At 42.9% G+C, this 15893-nt stretch overlaps 1 protein-coding gene across 1 annotated transcript in view; it reads right to left on the bottom strand.

Annotated features, from left to right (window-relative positions):
• The window catches only part of CP (ceruloplasmin), a 39616-nt gene extending 24147 nt beyond the window's left edge, over positions 1-15469 (bottom strand). The window contains exons 1-6 of the mRNA XM_073359716.1: positions 15315-15469; positions 6677-6921; positions 4422-4634; positions 3670-3843; positions 2655-2909; positions 490-655 (exon numbers count right to left, since the gene is read on the bottom strand). Coding sequence (XP_073215817.1) covers positions 490-655; positions 2655-2909; positions 3670-3843; positions 4422-4634; positions 6677-6921; positions 15315-15469 — 1208 coding nt within the window. The remainder of the gene's footprint in view (positions 1-489; positions 656-2654; positions 2910-3669; positions 3844-4421; positions 4635-6676; positions 6922-15314) is intronic.
• Positions 15470-15893: the final 424 nt, after the last annotated feature.

The following is a 15893-nucleotide window of genomic DNA, read 5'->3' as shown; positions in this document are numbered from 1 at the left end:
GCAGTGTAGAGAAGGCCTTAGTCTTAGCTAACAGAATCATATCTAGAACAAGGGGTAGATTCTGAGCTGGTATATGTTGTTTGCTGATTTCAATAGACCTGTGACAATTTACACCAGCTGAGGATCTGGCCACTGATTCCCATTCTCTTACCACCCTAGACTGATGGATGACCAGTCCTGAAATTTTCAGGGACCCTGATTGTCTATATATGGTGATACAACATTTCTTCATTCCAGTGTAGTTATTAATGCTACAATGAAACTTGCTTCAAGGTCTCAAGGGAAGTAACAGGCATAATTGTTATGGGCTATATATTGCAATCAATGTTTAAGAAGCACTGAAAACAATGGGGTTTTCCTTAAAAATCAGTGGCTCCTTATGACGGTGTATATTTAGCATGTTCAAACCAAATCAGTTTTTGTAAACAAAGCTTGTTTGCTTGTAGCAATAGTCTATAGCTGCTCTCTTACTTAATAGGAGGTATTTACCTGTCAATAACTAATTGTTGTCCTGTAAAATGGTTTATTGCAGATGGACCATAGTTCCAGATAATTTCCTCAGCTGCAAGATAGTAATGTCTTACATTTGTATATTCACTGTGATCTGTTGTAGGTTTTTTACAGTCTTTTACTTCAAAAATGGCCTGCATACCACCTGGGGAAGGGAGGAAAAAAGGGAGATACAAATACAACAAACCTTAAGCGGAGTGGGAGGGGATTTTATGTGAACCCTAGTTTGTTTGTTTTTTTTCTTCTCTCATTTAAAATTTGTCTGTTTCCTTCCCCTAGGACTCACTGTTGCAAGTTATACAAATCACAGACAAAAGCAAGCTACATGAAACACCACACCCAAGCCAAATTAGTGCATAGTATGCAATGCAGGCTGCTATGTGCTGGTAAAGGATGTCTTTGTTTTATGAAGGCACAGTTCATATTAGTGACAAATAAGATTAGGATTGAGTGAAAACAGACTGTCAGATAGCATTTTGCCTAGGCTGAAGCATATTAAATTGGCTCTGCTTTCACTCAGAACTTAATTAGTGACTCATTTGTGAAATTCCTAGGCCTTGTCTAAACTAGAAACAGTTTGCAAGTATAACTGTACCAGTAAACCCTCCTAGGGGAGATGGAGTTTATACCAACAAAAGAACTTAAACCAGTTCCCTGAAGAACTTAAACCTAAGCTATACTGACAAAAGGACTTTTTTGCCATTATAACTGCATCTACACCAGAGCGTTTACTGGCATAGCTACATCAGTTAGGAGTCTGAGGGGTGGGGTTTTTTTGGGGGTGCCTGATATAGCTGTGTCAGCAAAACATTTAAGTGTAGACCAGGCCTTAGATGGGAGAGAAGAAGCCACACAATGGGCCGTGAAGTACGGTATAAATCTTCATAATATATTTATCACCTGATATTTTTTCCATACTTTGCATTGAGTATACATAAAGTCCTGATCCAAAGCCCACTGACATTAATGGAAGTCTTTTTCTTTTTTCTTTTTTTTTTCTCTCCTTGTTCAGTGGCATTGATAGATCAGAATGGTTCTTCAAATTACAAGTAGGTCCTGTTCATACTGCAAAAGTGCTGAGCACCCAAATGGCTCCCATTGACCAGCTGGATGCTCACACTCTTGAAAACCAGGCCACTTATTTAGGTGCCTAATGTTAATAATATAGGAGCCTATCTTTTAGGCTCCTATTTTTTAAAAAAAAATTGGTCATAATTAAAACACGTCAGGAGAACCATACTGAAACTTGATTCCTCAGCATAGTTGAGTATAGCGTATCAATATCAGGCTAAACTATTAGTGGGGGACACGATTAACTCAGATTCTAATCAGGGATTTTTTGATCAGGGATTTATTTTGGAAATTCCTAGTCAGAGAAGGAGAGAGAGCCGTGCAAAGCTCTGGGCTGAAATAAATAGCATGTCATGCTATAGTTAATAAATAATGGAAGCTATAGGAATATATAGAGAGAATGGAAATATTAACCCTGTCTCTGATAAACTAAGGAACTTTCCAAGGAACATCTAGGTTAAAATGTGAATTTACCTGCCTCCCCTCCACCCTTTAGGAATAAATTACTATGGCCTTGCCTGAACTTGGAATGAGCCCCAATTCAGCCACTGGTGGCCAGCAACCAATGTAGATAAAAGAAGCTACGATTCACACTGGCTGAGCTTGCCCCGTTTGCAAGCAGAGGTAAACTTATCCAGTGTAAATCATGGCTTTACTCATCTACATTTGGAATCTGAATCAGTTCCTGCCCACATATTACTGAATCCAAGTAGTGACAACATGTTCATTGACTTCATTGGGCTTTGGTTCAGCCCTTAGCGTAAATGCATTCCCAGATGAGCTGCTGAGAATGTGAGATGGCTTTGTTAACTAGACTGTGATATATCAGATGGTGTTCTTCCGAATGTCAACATTCACACAAAAGTGACTCAGTAAAGGGTAAGCTCAGGCACATTTAATTCAAATGGTTAGATCATTCCAATTCTGGATCAGGTCTTGTATCAACTTATATAAAGTTTACTGTGGCTCTTCTGTTTTTTGTATCATGATTATGGCATGCCAAATAAAGCACTCAAGTATGCTTCGCTCACTTGTAGATTGTAAGATACAACAGACAGTAATTTATTTCATACCTTCTATGTGATCATTGACTTGGCAGCTAAGCAGCCATTCCCCAGGGTTCTTCGGCACCATAAGAGCGTCAACAAACGTAGCAGGGAAGAGACTGATGGAGTCAACGCGGTGATTCCTTTCTGTAAAAACCTGTCCATGGAAATAGGCTGAGTGGACATCAGCTTCATTACCCATGCCAAAAAGATGCCATTTCACTTTGTCTTCTTCACACATGGTGAGATTGGGAAGATATCCATACATGTATCCATTGATTGCTTAAAAAATAAGAAATGCTATTTATTATATACTCACCATCACAGGGCTCACAGACCTTTGTGCAAAAACTTGTTATCTTGCCAACTATGTAACACTAAAATCACTGCCACTATACTATTAAGGTAGAGATGAACTCTAACCAAAACTGATTCTGAGCATCTTTCACATTAGGCCATGGGGTTCCAAAACCTGAATCCATATCTAATCTGCATGGCTAGTATTTGCAGTGTGATCATCAGTCCTTTTCATGAATGTTTAGTTCAGGACAGATTTAAGGCTAGCTTCTGTGGTGACACTAAGCAGCACCGACTGTGTTTTGGAGTACAGTATAATGCTTGGGGGAAGGAAACAAAGCTCTGCTTACAGTGGTCTGGGAAACTATGCTAGTACAGATTCAACAGCAATTTGAGCAGCTTGGTAGGTGACTCAGACCCACTGTATATACCCTTTGTCACAATTACATGGTTTTGGTTTTCCCACACCTCTGGTCCTGCCAGATACTTGCTCTTTTTGTTTCTAGTATGAATAAGTATTGCCCCAAACCTGATCACACTAAAATCAGTGGCAAAACTCCCATTGACTTCAACAGGAGCAGAAGCAGGACCTAAACCTTCACTTTTTATATGAAAAGATCTAAAAAGAATAAAGCGCTTAATTAAACATACAACCTAGCTATCGGTTACCTTTTAGAGACTAGAAAAGGAATGTTAATGGAATACAACATGATGAACAGTTCTTTAAAAAAAAAAAAAATCTTACAGTGCATTTTATTGCTCTCCTGGAAGTCCTCATTCTCTTTATCAACTCTGGCAGGTTCGGAGCAATATTTCTCAATATTGTCATCCAGATACCAGCTTAAATTTTCATCCATCACAGAGAACATAAGGATAAATTCAGCATCAATGTGTTTATCGCTTCCCCCATCCAGTGTGCCTGAAAAATAGTCATTTTCATTGACTGGCTGGTGAAATGCTCCTTTCCTCAATTCTTAGCTATAGTAACATTAAGGTAGATTTTTACCGGTTGCCTTTAAATAAGAGTTGGTATGTCTGTCTCCTATAGATCTTTCTAAGAGAAAGATAATGTAGAGTGACACTACAAAAAGTGTTTTGATAATAAGTTATTGCTCATTTCTAAGGCCAAATATGAGAGGAAAGACTTTTCACCAGATTTTGCTTTAAATAAAATCAAAATAATGTACATGTAACTGGTAGGTTTCACGTTACATTTTATATATGTGCAAACCCCCACAATCAATACCTTATATTCATATTATGCTTTTCATTTCAACTTACTCCAAATCACTTCACAAGCTATATCAATTATTCAACATGCACAAATTCATACTATACTCAGGGATTCCTACTCAAAGGCAGCGGACTCTGGGATGAAATACAAACGCTGTTTAAAAGCATATAGCAACATTACGCATCAATATCTATCTCTTATGAAAATAGAAACCAAGTTTCACTTTTCTGCTTCCTGCTGTTTACATATTTTATATCTCTTACCTTTCCTGCAAGTTATCAAAGGTCCAACAAGCCCAGAGGCAACATCCTTTGGGGCATCTGTGTGTGAGTGATAAATCCTGGTCATACAATTACTATCTCCCTCAGCAGGACCATGATCTTCTGTTACATCCCATCTGTACGTATACAGTTCTCCAGGCTTCACAGCATCATCTTTCTTTAGCAAATCTTTGGTATTGTCAGGATAAAAAGCACCTAGGGTACATAACATTCAATGCAGTCAATGGTAACATCTCCTTCATGGTTTGGAATGAGATTGACAGATTACAAGCAAGATTGTGAGTGCTTTAGGTAAAGCTACTGAAGATGTCTCTTGGACATTTTATACTCTGTAAAATGAAGATTGTGCATGATCTAAAAGAAGTCAGTAACACTGTACCTGTAATGCTTTGACATTGACTAATTGTGGCAGTAACATAGTCCAGACTTCCAAATGTAAGTGGGGGAATGGTCCTGCTATTGTGGGAAACTTTCCCGGCTTCTGCACTACTCCGGTGAGGTGGGATAGTGAAAGGATCTGAGTCCTCTCTCCCACTTCCTTTACCCAGAGGCCTCCCTGCCCTTGAGGGCTCCCCTTCCACTCTCCTGTCTGGCAGAGTCCTCGTAACCCGGCTGGGCCCCGGATTTCTGGGGGGCTCAACCCCCCAGCACTGCTGCGGTCACCTAGCACAGGGGCTAGGGTGTCCCCACTCTGGGGTACTCTCTCTGCACTGAGCACTTCCCTGACCCACTGATCATTACATACAATTTAAAGCAAATGCTATTAAAAGTTATTTAATCCACCAATTAATTAAAAAAGAATAAGGAAAAATGGGAAAGGTCAAAGGAAAACATCACCCCCCTCTGTGGTAGGAAACGTTACAAACAGTGTCTCTGGAATGTCAGGGCAGTTCACAGTCTGTTCCTTGTAGGTCCCAGGCCTCCTTCTCAAGCCCTGGCTCTGCTGCAGGGATGCTGCGGGTTGGACACTTGCTCTGGGGGTGGCCACACATCTCAGGGCTTTGGGTGGTGGTACCCTTCTTCTCAGCATCAGCCCCCCGTCAGGTTAAGATCCCCCTCCCAGTCTGGCCTGCAAGAACCCTTGGCTGGGGGAGTCTTTCTGCGCTGGGCCCTTTGCCCAGGGTATTACCTTGGCTGGCTCCAGTTGCTCACCACACCTGGCTCTGTGGCTGCAGCTCTGCTCCCAGCACAGGATCTGCTCTCCCTGGACTGTGTCTCTGGCTCTGTGGCTGCAGCCCTGCTCCCAACTCTGACCTGCTTCCTGACCTTCTTTTCTGGCCCCTCTGGATCTGGTACTGCTCTGCTCCCCAGCTCAGCTTGGGCCCCCGCTTTCTCCTTAGCTCGGCCCCACTCTGTCTGACCTAGGCAATTCCAGTTCACACAGAGGACAGGACCCCCCTGGCCTCCTGACTCCCTGATTAGCTTGCCCGCCCTGTCATTCAGGCTGATCTGGAGCATTGGCCCCTCCCCATTGTTCCTGGGGACTATCAGTCTCAGGGTCCTGATTTCCCATCGACCCTTCCCCTTTTAGTACTGGGAGCTAGCCAACCAAAACACCCACACCGAACGTTAGTATGGGGGCAACAGTCATTGACTTCAATAGAACGGTGACAATTTTCACCAACTGAGGATTTACACCTGTGGCTCAGTTCCAGCTCTTGAGTTATCTCTGGCATTTGTGATGGGTGCTCTATTAAATAAGCACTAGTCGCATTAAAGTCACTACAGTATTCCACCAGGATTTTGCCCTATAAATCTAAGTAACGTACAGTAGCTTCTAGAAATGTCTTGAGTTATACCTTTATCATTACATATTAAAGAGATAAAATTCACTTTGTATTTTTATTTGAAGTTAAATGGGTTTCCATTTAGTGTCCATTGCTTAATTTCTTTTTCCATGTTAACATCAATTTTATTCAAATTACCTTAGTGGCCCTGTGTCTCACCTATCAACCTTGTTTGCTGAAGTGTTGATCAAAAATTGTCCTCTTTGCAGATCGATAGGACCTTAGTGGGTTCCTATTCATTTCATATTTTGGCCCTTGTAAAACCTTCCCTGTGATCTCGGAAATGTCCCTAATTGAATCTTATCTTCTTTTGATTAAGTCCTCTCTTAAATCCTAATTCTATAATCTTTACTTACTTGAGCAGTCTTCATTGCTACAAGGAATCCCACTGAAGTCAATGGGACTTTTGAAGTACTGATTAAAATCTGGACAGAATCAGCTGGAATTTACCTTCATTTTCTTTAGTGTATTTCACACCATGTGGATGAAGAGTATAGGATCTAGAAGCAAAGTTTTTCAAGTGGACGATAATGAAATCTCCAACTTCTGCCTTGATAATTGGGCCTAGGAACCCCAACCAGGAAGGCTTCTCAACTGTTTTGTTAAAGGAGTTATCAGTGAACTGTGTGTAGACAGCTTTTTTGTAAGTGCTTCCTATTCTGTCCGGGCCTCTTTGGAGAAAAACTCTGGCTTGTCTGCAGAGAAAACAAACACAGCCCTGTCAGAATACACTGATTCTTGAAAATGAATCTGTTAAAACGCCAGGGATATTATTATTTGTATCATGATAGCACCCCGAGCCCCAATCATGAATCAGGGCTCCATTGGCTAGATAGTGTACAAATACATACCGAAAAGACAGTTCCTGCACCAAAGAGCTCGTAATCTAAATAAGGGAGAGACTAAACATTTGATACGGATACAGATTTTTCTACCTACTGTTCATAGGGGGATGATAGTATTTTCTGAGTTCTTTTGGTATATTCTGAGTTCTTCATACATGCTCAAAGAAAATGAGGGACGGTTTTCAACTTTTTTGAATATATCTTTGTAGCTCCCCCTCTTTACCGGTTACCTTCTTTAATGCTAATCTGCTTACAAGTTTTGATGGACAGGTCTGGGTTCTTCTGGATCCCGCCACCCACTCAGCAGGGTGTATCTTCTTTATTTTTTCCCCATGAATTTATTTGGCGGTGCGCCTCCACGCCCCTTTGCTCCTTCCTGGCAGGGTCACCAGGACAGCTTGGGAGGAAAATTGTAACCACAGGGTAATCCCCACTTACTTGCCAGATAGTTGGAGACTTCCAAGAAATAACACAAACACATACCATATATTCAACACAATAATTATATTAAACAGGAGACAAATATAACTTAACAGGGTAAAACACTATTTTTAGTGTCACCAGTGCCCATGCTGCTAATACCTGTGACTTTCCCCAGTCACGTGACTTGATGTAGCAAATGTAAGATTAGCATCCCATTGGTATGCGTACTTTGTTGGGGCCCTTGATGACCTAAGACCACAAAATTCTTCTCTGCAGTGGTTTAGCAGGGTGGCTGACTGGGTTCAGTACAGCCCAAAGGACTCACAAGTGGGAGAAGGTGTTAAATCCCTCTACAGGTTTAATATGCAGCAGGTTATAAAATCCCCAAACCCTTACTCCCTGGCTTGAGAAGACAGTCCAGGGAGTAGGGGGTCCCCAAAATGAATTCCCTGACTGACCAACTAAAAGGTGGTACATTCACAAACTCCATGAATGACCCGCAGGTTCAGAGATGACTCTGGACTCCTCAGTCACTGCAGAGGGGCTGATCTCTGCTGGCAGGGATCCTCTTCAGGCAGGAGTCAGGCTGCTTCGGTCCCAGGATTTCCCCTCACCACAAAGGGGTGCAGGGCTCAAGGTGCAGGTTACACAACTGTACTAAAATCCAAACTGTCGTCTCCTAGCCCAGCATCCAGACACACTCACAGCAGGCAGCAGCCCTGGACTAGCAGCCAGAGCAGAGCTGACCATGTGGTGACTGGTCTCACCTAGGGAGCTGGAGGGCAAACTCAGCCTGGCTGGGGAAGTTTCCCAGGAAAACTCTACAAACTGGGAATCGTCAGTAGAGAAGGAAAAGCCCAGCTGAGGGATCTTGTTTTCAGGTCCCTAGAGGCCAGTTTTCAGGGTGGAACCCTGTATGCAGGCCTGGGACTCACGAGCTCCCCACACAGCCAGTCCTGCCCTTGCCCTGGCTGGCTCCAGACTGACTCAAAAATGGCTTCTCCCCTTTCCTGAATCCCTGGGAGGGGCATCTCGCTCCCTACTGGTTGCCGGGCAGACTCTGCGTTTGCTTTGACTCCCCCTCCCTACCAGGAGCTGCCAGCAGACAGAGCCCCAGGAATCTAGGTAATCTCCTTGGGGGTTCAATTAATCCTGAATCTTAAACTGAAATGGGTTATTTTACCTTAAAGCAAAACTTGGCTAAGAAAAAAACCCTGAATCTCCTTGTCCCATGCAGGAATATAAATACAAGGGAGTTTGGCTCCATCTCTTCTTATGTTTCCATAAATACAGTGTGTATGTTGCTCACAAATTACATGGAAAGTGCATACACGTTATTGAAATAACATATTACATTTATACCTTAATTTCTTTAAATCTCATTACAAATGATAAAACTGTTACTTCCATTATTAGGTTACGGTAGCTTTTGAGTCCCTCGAAGTGGAAAAGAGATATTACTTAGGTGTAGAAAGAACATTAAGGATATTCTTTATTGAGGTGGCTGATACAGGCTGTGCCAGTCAGGGAGAACTATAGATGTATCTCCCTAAGTACTGGCCTGGGTCAGGTATTTATGGAAGAGATTACAGGCTATAGTTGGGGAAATTTTGGCTCAGTTGGATGTTGTTTATGTGATGCAAGTATTAGCATTTATGTACTCTTAAATTCACTCCTGTTGGCTCCACTGAATAAGGACAACAGGACTGTGTCCTTTGAATCTGTGAGTTTTAAAAGGAAGATGCCCTTTTGCAGGTTCACTATTTTCATAGAATCATAGAATCATAGAATCATAGAATATCAGGGTTGGAAGGGACCCCAGAAGGTCATCTAGTCCAACCCCCTGCTCAAAGCAGGACCAATTCCCAGTTAAATCATCCCAGCCAGGGCTTTGTCAAGCCTGACCTTAAAAACCTCTAAGGAAGGAGATTCTACCACCTCCCTAGGTAACGCATTCCAGTGTTTCACCACCCTCTTAGTGAAAAAGTTTTTCCTAATATCCAATCTAAACCTCCCCCACTGCAACTTGAGACCATTACTCCTCGTTCTGTCATCTGCTACCATTGAGAACAGTCTAAAGCCATCCTCTTTGGAACCCCCTTTCAGGTAGTTGAAAGCAGCTATCAAATCCCCCCTCATTCTTCTCTTCTGCAGGCTAAACAATCCCAGCTCCCTCAGCCTCTCCTCATAACTCATGTGTTCCAGTCCCCTAATCATTTTTGTTGCCCTTCGCTGGACTCTCTCCAATTTATCCACATCCTTCTTGAAGTGTGGGGCCCAAAACTGGACACAGTACTCCAGATGAGGCCTCACCAATGTCGAATAGAGGGGAACGATCACGTCCCTCGATCTGCTCGCTATGCCCCTACTTATACATCCCAAAATGCCATTGGCCTTCTTGGCAACAAGGGCACACTGCTGACTCATACCCAGCTTCTCGTCCACTGTCACCCCTAGGTCCTTTTCCGCAGAACTGCTGCCTAGCCATTCGGTCCCTAGTCTGTAGCTGTGCATTGGGTTCTTCCGTCCTAAGTGCAGGACCCTGCACTTATCCTTATTGAACCTCATCAGATTCCTTTTGGCCCAATCTTCCAATTGGTCTAGGTCCTTCTGTATCCTATCCCTCCCCTCCAGCGTATCTACCACTCCTCCCAGTTTAGTATCATCCGCAAATTTGCTGAGAGTGCAATCCACACCATCCTCTAGATCATTTATGAAGATATTGAATAAAACCGGCCCCAGGACCGACCCTTGGGGCACTCCACTTGATACCGGCTGCCAACTAGACATGGAGCCATTGATCACTACCCGTTGAGCCCGACAATCTAGCCAGCTTTCTACCCACCTTATAGTGCATTCATCCAGCCCATACTTCCTTAACTTGGTGACAAGAATACTATGGGAGACCGTGTCAAAAGCTTTGCTAAAGTCAAGAAACAATACATCCACTGCTTTCCCTTCATCCACAGAACCAGTAATCTCATCATAAAAGGTGATTAGATTAGTCAGGCATGACCTTCCCTTGGTGAATCCATTTTATTAGAGATGATTCAAAACTTTTTCTGTAATTCTCCTTGAGCTTTGATAGCTTATATTAAATAGGAACCAGATCCAAGCTGCCCCTAGTTTTTTGTTTTGCAAAATCATCCAAGTTAGTATGCCTGGAGAGATGGTATAAAACCTAAACTTGTTTCAGTGTAGACTGGCCTTGAGAATGAGTAAGCCTGGCACACACACTGAAGGTGTGACAATTGAAAGCGAACTGTGAGCCCCTGATCCTACCATCACTGAAGTTGGCAGGAGTTTAGCCATAGACTTCAATGTCATCAGTGGAAGGGGAAGCAAGCAAGTGTATTTTTAAAAAGCCTCTGTCTACAATGGCCAGGGAAACTGCTAGCACTGACTCATGGTTGATTACATGATTGTCAACATGGTGCTAATACTGTTAACTAGGATATTTAGGCCAAATCCTGCAACGCTTATAGCCCATGTAATGACTGCTCACATCAATTGCCCTAGTTCAGAGATGGGCAAACTACGGCCCGTGGGCCACATCCAGCCCGCGGGACCCTGTGCCCAGCCCCTGAGCTCCTGGCCTGGGAGGCCAGCCCCCGTCCCAGCCCTTTCTGTTCCCCCTCCGCTCAGCCTCAGCTCACTGCACCGCGGGCGCAATGCTCCTGGGCGGCGGGGCTGCAAGTTCCTAGGGCAGCGCAGCTGCAGAGCTGGGCCTGACCCGGTGCTCTGTGCTGCGCGGTGCGTGGCTGGCTCCAGCCAGGCAGCGCAGATGTAGTGCCGCCAGCCACCGGTGCTCCAGGCAGCGCAATAAGAGGGAAGAGGGGGTTGGATAGAGGGCAGGGGAGTTTGAGGGGGTGGTCAGGGGCGGGGGTGTGGATAGGGGTCGGGGCGGTCAGAGGGTGGGGAACAGGGGGGTTGAATGGGGGCAGGGGTCTCGGGGGGGCAGTCAGGAAGGGCAGGGATTGGATGGAGTGGCAGGGGGTAGTCAGGGGCAGGGGTTCTGGGGGCGGTCAGGGGACAGGGAGAATGGGTGGTTGGATGGGGCAGGAGTCCCGGGGGGGCAGTCAGGAATGAGAGGAGGGGTTGGATGGGGCGGCAGGGGACAGTCAGGGACAGGGGGGTCCAGGGGCTGTCAGGGGACAGAGAACAGGGGGTGGTGGATGGGGCAGGAGTCCCGGAGGGGCCATCAGGGGACAAGGAACAGGGGGGTTGGATGGGGTAGGAGTCCCAGGGTGAGAAGCAGGGGGGGTTGGATAGGGTCAGGGGCCGGGCCATGCCTGGCTGTTTGGGGGAGGCACCGCCTCCCCTAACCAGCCCTCCATACAATTTTGGAAACCCAATGTGGCCCTCAGGCCAGAAAGTTTGCCCGTCCCTGCCCTAGTTGTTTCAAAAAGACTAATTGCTGGAGTAAGGATTATTCTGGGAGGAATCAATCCCCTAATTAGGAAAACGTTTGACATTCTGAAATTCAAAATTCCTCTGATTTCTACTCCTATGTGTAATTTGTTTGTACAAAATCCAAAGCATTTATCGTTGGGCTGAACCCTGGGTAGGCACAATTTGTTCAGTCTGTCAATCACACAGCTTCAAAGGACTGATAAGGAGCTCTGTGTAATTGGAGAGCACAGACTCAGAGCAAGAGGGTGAGTTACTGGAAGTCAGATTTCAGGAAGCTTTGCCAGACACAAATTAAAATTAGGGAGCATGTTATGGCTCTTCTTGGACTGTATAAATAATTAGTGTTTACTTGTAAGGCTTCCTGTTGATAGTTGCATTGTGTTCTTTTCTTTCTCTCCCCTAATAGATAATAGGATTCATAAAAACACACTCTCATAGCCTGAGGGTTCAGGAAAAGAGTGAGAGTTTAGGAGCAGTTGAAAATGAGATGGGCCAAATTCATCACAAATATAACCCTACTGAGTTGAGTAAATTTATACCAGGGATGGATTTGGTCCTCTGTAGTTTGTCACAAAGCAAATAAGAGGAGTGCAAATGTGTCATCTGACAGCATTGCTCAGCATTTTGCTCTTCAGACTTCAGACCATTTACTCGCATTCCGTTTCCCATCCAGCTGTTTGTTGGATCACTGGCTTCATGCTTCATGCCTATAGTTCTAGGAAAGAGAATGAGACTAATCGATAGTATCCCATGCGGGTTATGTCTGAAGAAGGAATGTTGTTTAGAGTGAAAAAATTCAAACTCTTCCACCAAAAACCCCAAAAGAAAGTTTCCCTTATTTTCTTTTTTGATTCATCTTTTTTCTATCTTATTTGATGCATCTCTTTTTAATTGTCCATATTTTTGCTCAGTCTTAATTTGTCACCCTTTTAAAATATTTCACTTTTTATTTTTTTCTCTAAAATTTTCTTTCTTCAAAACACTTAATTTCTTATTCTTCCCCACTGACTATTTATATGCTATTCAGTGTTTTCTCTTTCCTTTCTCCACCTGTCCCAATGTTACCTCACCATTGTCCATCCTCCTCATTACCTTGGTCTTCCTTTCACTCTGTACAAACACCCCCACTCTTCAGCCCATTTGGGATAGAGGAAACAGTACTTATTGTTCTTCTGACAAATGAAGGTGGTGAATGTCTTAGAGGGTGACTGACAGTGAAATTGCGGATGTCACTCTTCAAATATGCATGAGTTCACAGCCCCACAGTTCTAGGATGTCAGACTTTTTGAGATTTATCTTTCTTTATCAGTTAGAAGCATGAAATCATTCCACATGCTTGTGTCAGTATGGCTCAGTTCATTGCATCGTATATAGCCAGTTTAAGTCCCTCATGAGGACTTGGGCTCCTAGCCAGTGCTGGTGCTGCATTGCTGTACTTATGCTAGCCTTTTCTTCAGCTGGCACTCTCAACCCCTGATATTTGTTGGGGTTCAAACAAAAAACATAAATCAAAACTCTGCCAAAACTGATGAGTTGCACTCAGTTTTAAGACTAAAACCATAAACATGCCCAGGTGCATTTGGAAGATTCATAAAGTTCTCCATGAACTTAGTGTGAGGTTTCAAGTTTACAGCAAAATGTAAAAACACACAAATTTGATGTGGTCTCAGGATCTGTAGTGAAAGTTTCCATACTCTGCAGAAGTAGGTGAAAGCTTTCATGCCCTGACAATATCCCTTCCCCTCATTAAGACAGGATTGAATATCTAAAGCATGTGTATTATATACTAATATTATTTGTATGGCAGTACTGCCCGTTGTGTTAGGCTCTGAACAAAATGATGGTCACTCCCTCATAGAGTTTACAACTGAAGTAACAATCCTATATACTAGGATTCTAAATAACTGTGTCAAATAATCCATCATAATGGTCTATGTACATTACAAAATATGGGATGGTAGTAACCATATTAAGTCCTTGTCTCTGTGGCAAAAACACTAAAGAAGCAGTTTGTTGCTGACCTGCAGCTGGTGGGTTCTTTTATTTCAGATTCTGTTTAGGTTCCAGATGTAGTTATGTGAGTGAGATGTATTCTCACACTTGTGGCTGATTTACACATCTGTGTGTAATCATCTTACCAACTATTGCATGTCTTGTGCTACTCTTATCCAACTCATCACTTCATGAATAACGTTGGAATACCAAAGTGTCTCTGCCATGTGAGAAACAAATGTTTTTTTTCTACACTACAGTGTAATTCTAAAACTGAATAGTGCAGAAACTCTTATGACCTTAGCAGAAAATCTCCAGCAAAATTGTGAAACCATTAAACATAGGAATTCAAGGTGATCCAGAAGAAACATACAGCAAATGTCAGGGGATTGCCAACAAAATATACCAGACTCTTCAAACAGTCTGCAAAATCTATTTACAGTAGACTTCTTAATAGTCCTACTTCCATTTTCTCTCCTTCTGAGATGCTTTTCCGTTTCCCCTCCTTATGAATTATATCTATTTTTGACTAGACCCTGTCTCTTGTATCTTTTTCACTAGCACAGACTAAGGCCCTGCTCTTGCAGTGAGCCCTGTGTGTGTGGAACCCTGTGTCCACAGGAAGCGCCTCTCTGGAGGAATGCAAGGGTCTGCCAATACAGAGCTCACTTCAGGATCTGCAGTTAGTTTCTCTCCTACTTATACAGTGATTGATCCTGGTCTCTTAGCATTTTGATGTCACATACAGGAGCAGGATTCCATTGTACTGGCAGACAGAAAGGAGAGTCTCAATGTTAAAAATAAATCAACAGAAAAACATCTACTGTGTAAAAGGAATTGTGAACAAAATAATCTGAAATTAAACCAATGATGCATATCTCAGTACAAATGGGATTAACTAAAATAGTCAAAGCTCAGAGACAGCTGAATAGCACAGCTTCAGTGCTGTAAAATTCTGAGTTTTCACAGCCACCATTTAAAAAAAAAAATCCTACCTTAAGTAAATATATGCACATGCAGCATCTTATCTATTTATTGAGAGATCGAAATTACACATCATGAGACATTCAGGGCCTGATCCTGCCATCCTTAATCAGCAAAGGCATCTGTTGTAATCGTACTGTATTCCAATGGGAGTTTTGCTGACGTGAATGGGCGCCTAGTCTGAGAGGCTCTTCTTCCATAAATACAAATGAATTTTTAACATGTTAGGAAAAACAGAAGACCCCTTACAAGCCCTGTAGAAAATGACTAGGAATAAGGATCTGATTCACAAGCCGTTCAGAACAATGGGAATCTTTTCATTGACTTCAATGGGCTTTGGATCAGTTTCTAAACCAGCAGTGTCTACACCAACCATTATTGTAAAGTCAAGAGCATTTATATGTAGTTAGCACAAACTGAATGTTACTTACTCTTCTTCTGAAAAAAGCTGCCCAGATATTATATTTTTATTCCCAGGTGCATAGTTCCAAATGGTCTCTGTAATCCCAATGTAATACTCTCTGCTCGCTGCCCAGACTTGGCAACCACAACAAGCCAGCAAGCAGCTTACTAAGAACAGCTTCATTTTGCAGTCATAAACCTTGCTGGAATGATGGAGTAAAACATGAGACCAACACTGTGTCTCTTTATAAGATCAGTCCCCCTCCCACTCCCCAGTATGCTTTGATCAACAAAAGAAAAGGTTGCTCAATGCCCCTATGTTGTCAGAGTAAACAAACGTTTGGATTCCAGTAACTAAGTTGGCTCAGGTGATGTAAAGCAAGCAAGACAGTTCCTTCTTCTTTTTTTTGTTTTACCAATCTGATATTCATGCAAATTAGTTTATGTGCAATCCAGATGATAAATTTTGTGGATCAATTTTCAAGTGTTTCTGATTTAAGGGGGTCCTCAATGATCACAGTGACTCTGAAATCATTTAGTTCCTATGTCATCTAAGTAAACTCTTTGCTTTTCCTCTTAGTTTTATTCCTAATACTTTAAGAATATCG

The sequence above is a fragment of the Lepidochelys kempii genome, chromosome 9 (genome assembly GCF_965140285.1).
Source record: "Lepidochelys kempii isolate rLepKem1 chromosome 9, rLepKem1.hap1, whole genome shotgun sequence".
In the NCBI taxonomy this organism is placed as follows: domain Eukaryota; kingdom Metazoa; phylum Chordata; order Testudines; family Cheloniidae; genus Lepidochelys; species Lepidochelys kempii.
The sequence above is the reverse complement of the archived record's forward strand: the minus strand, read 5'-3'. Positions and strand labels throughout refer to the sequence as shown.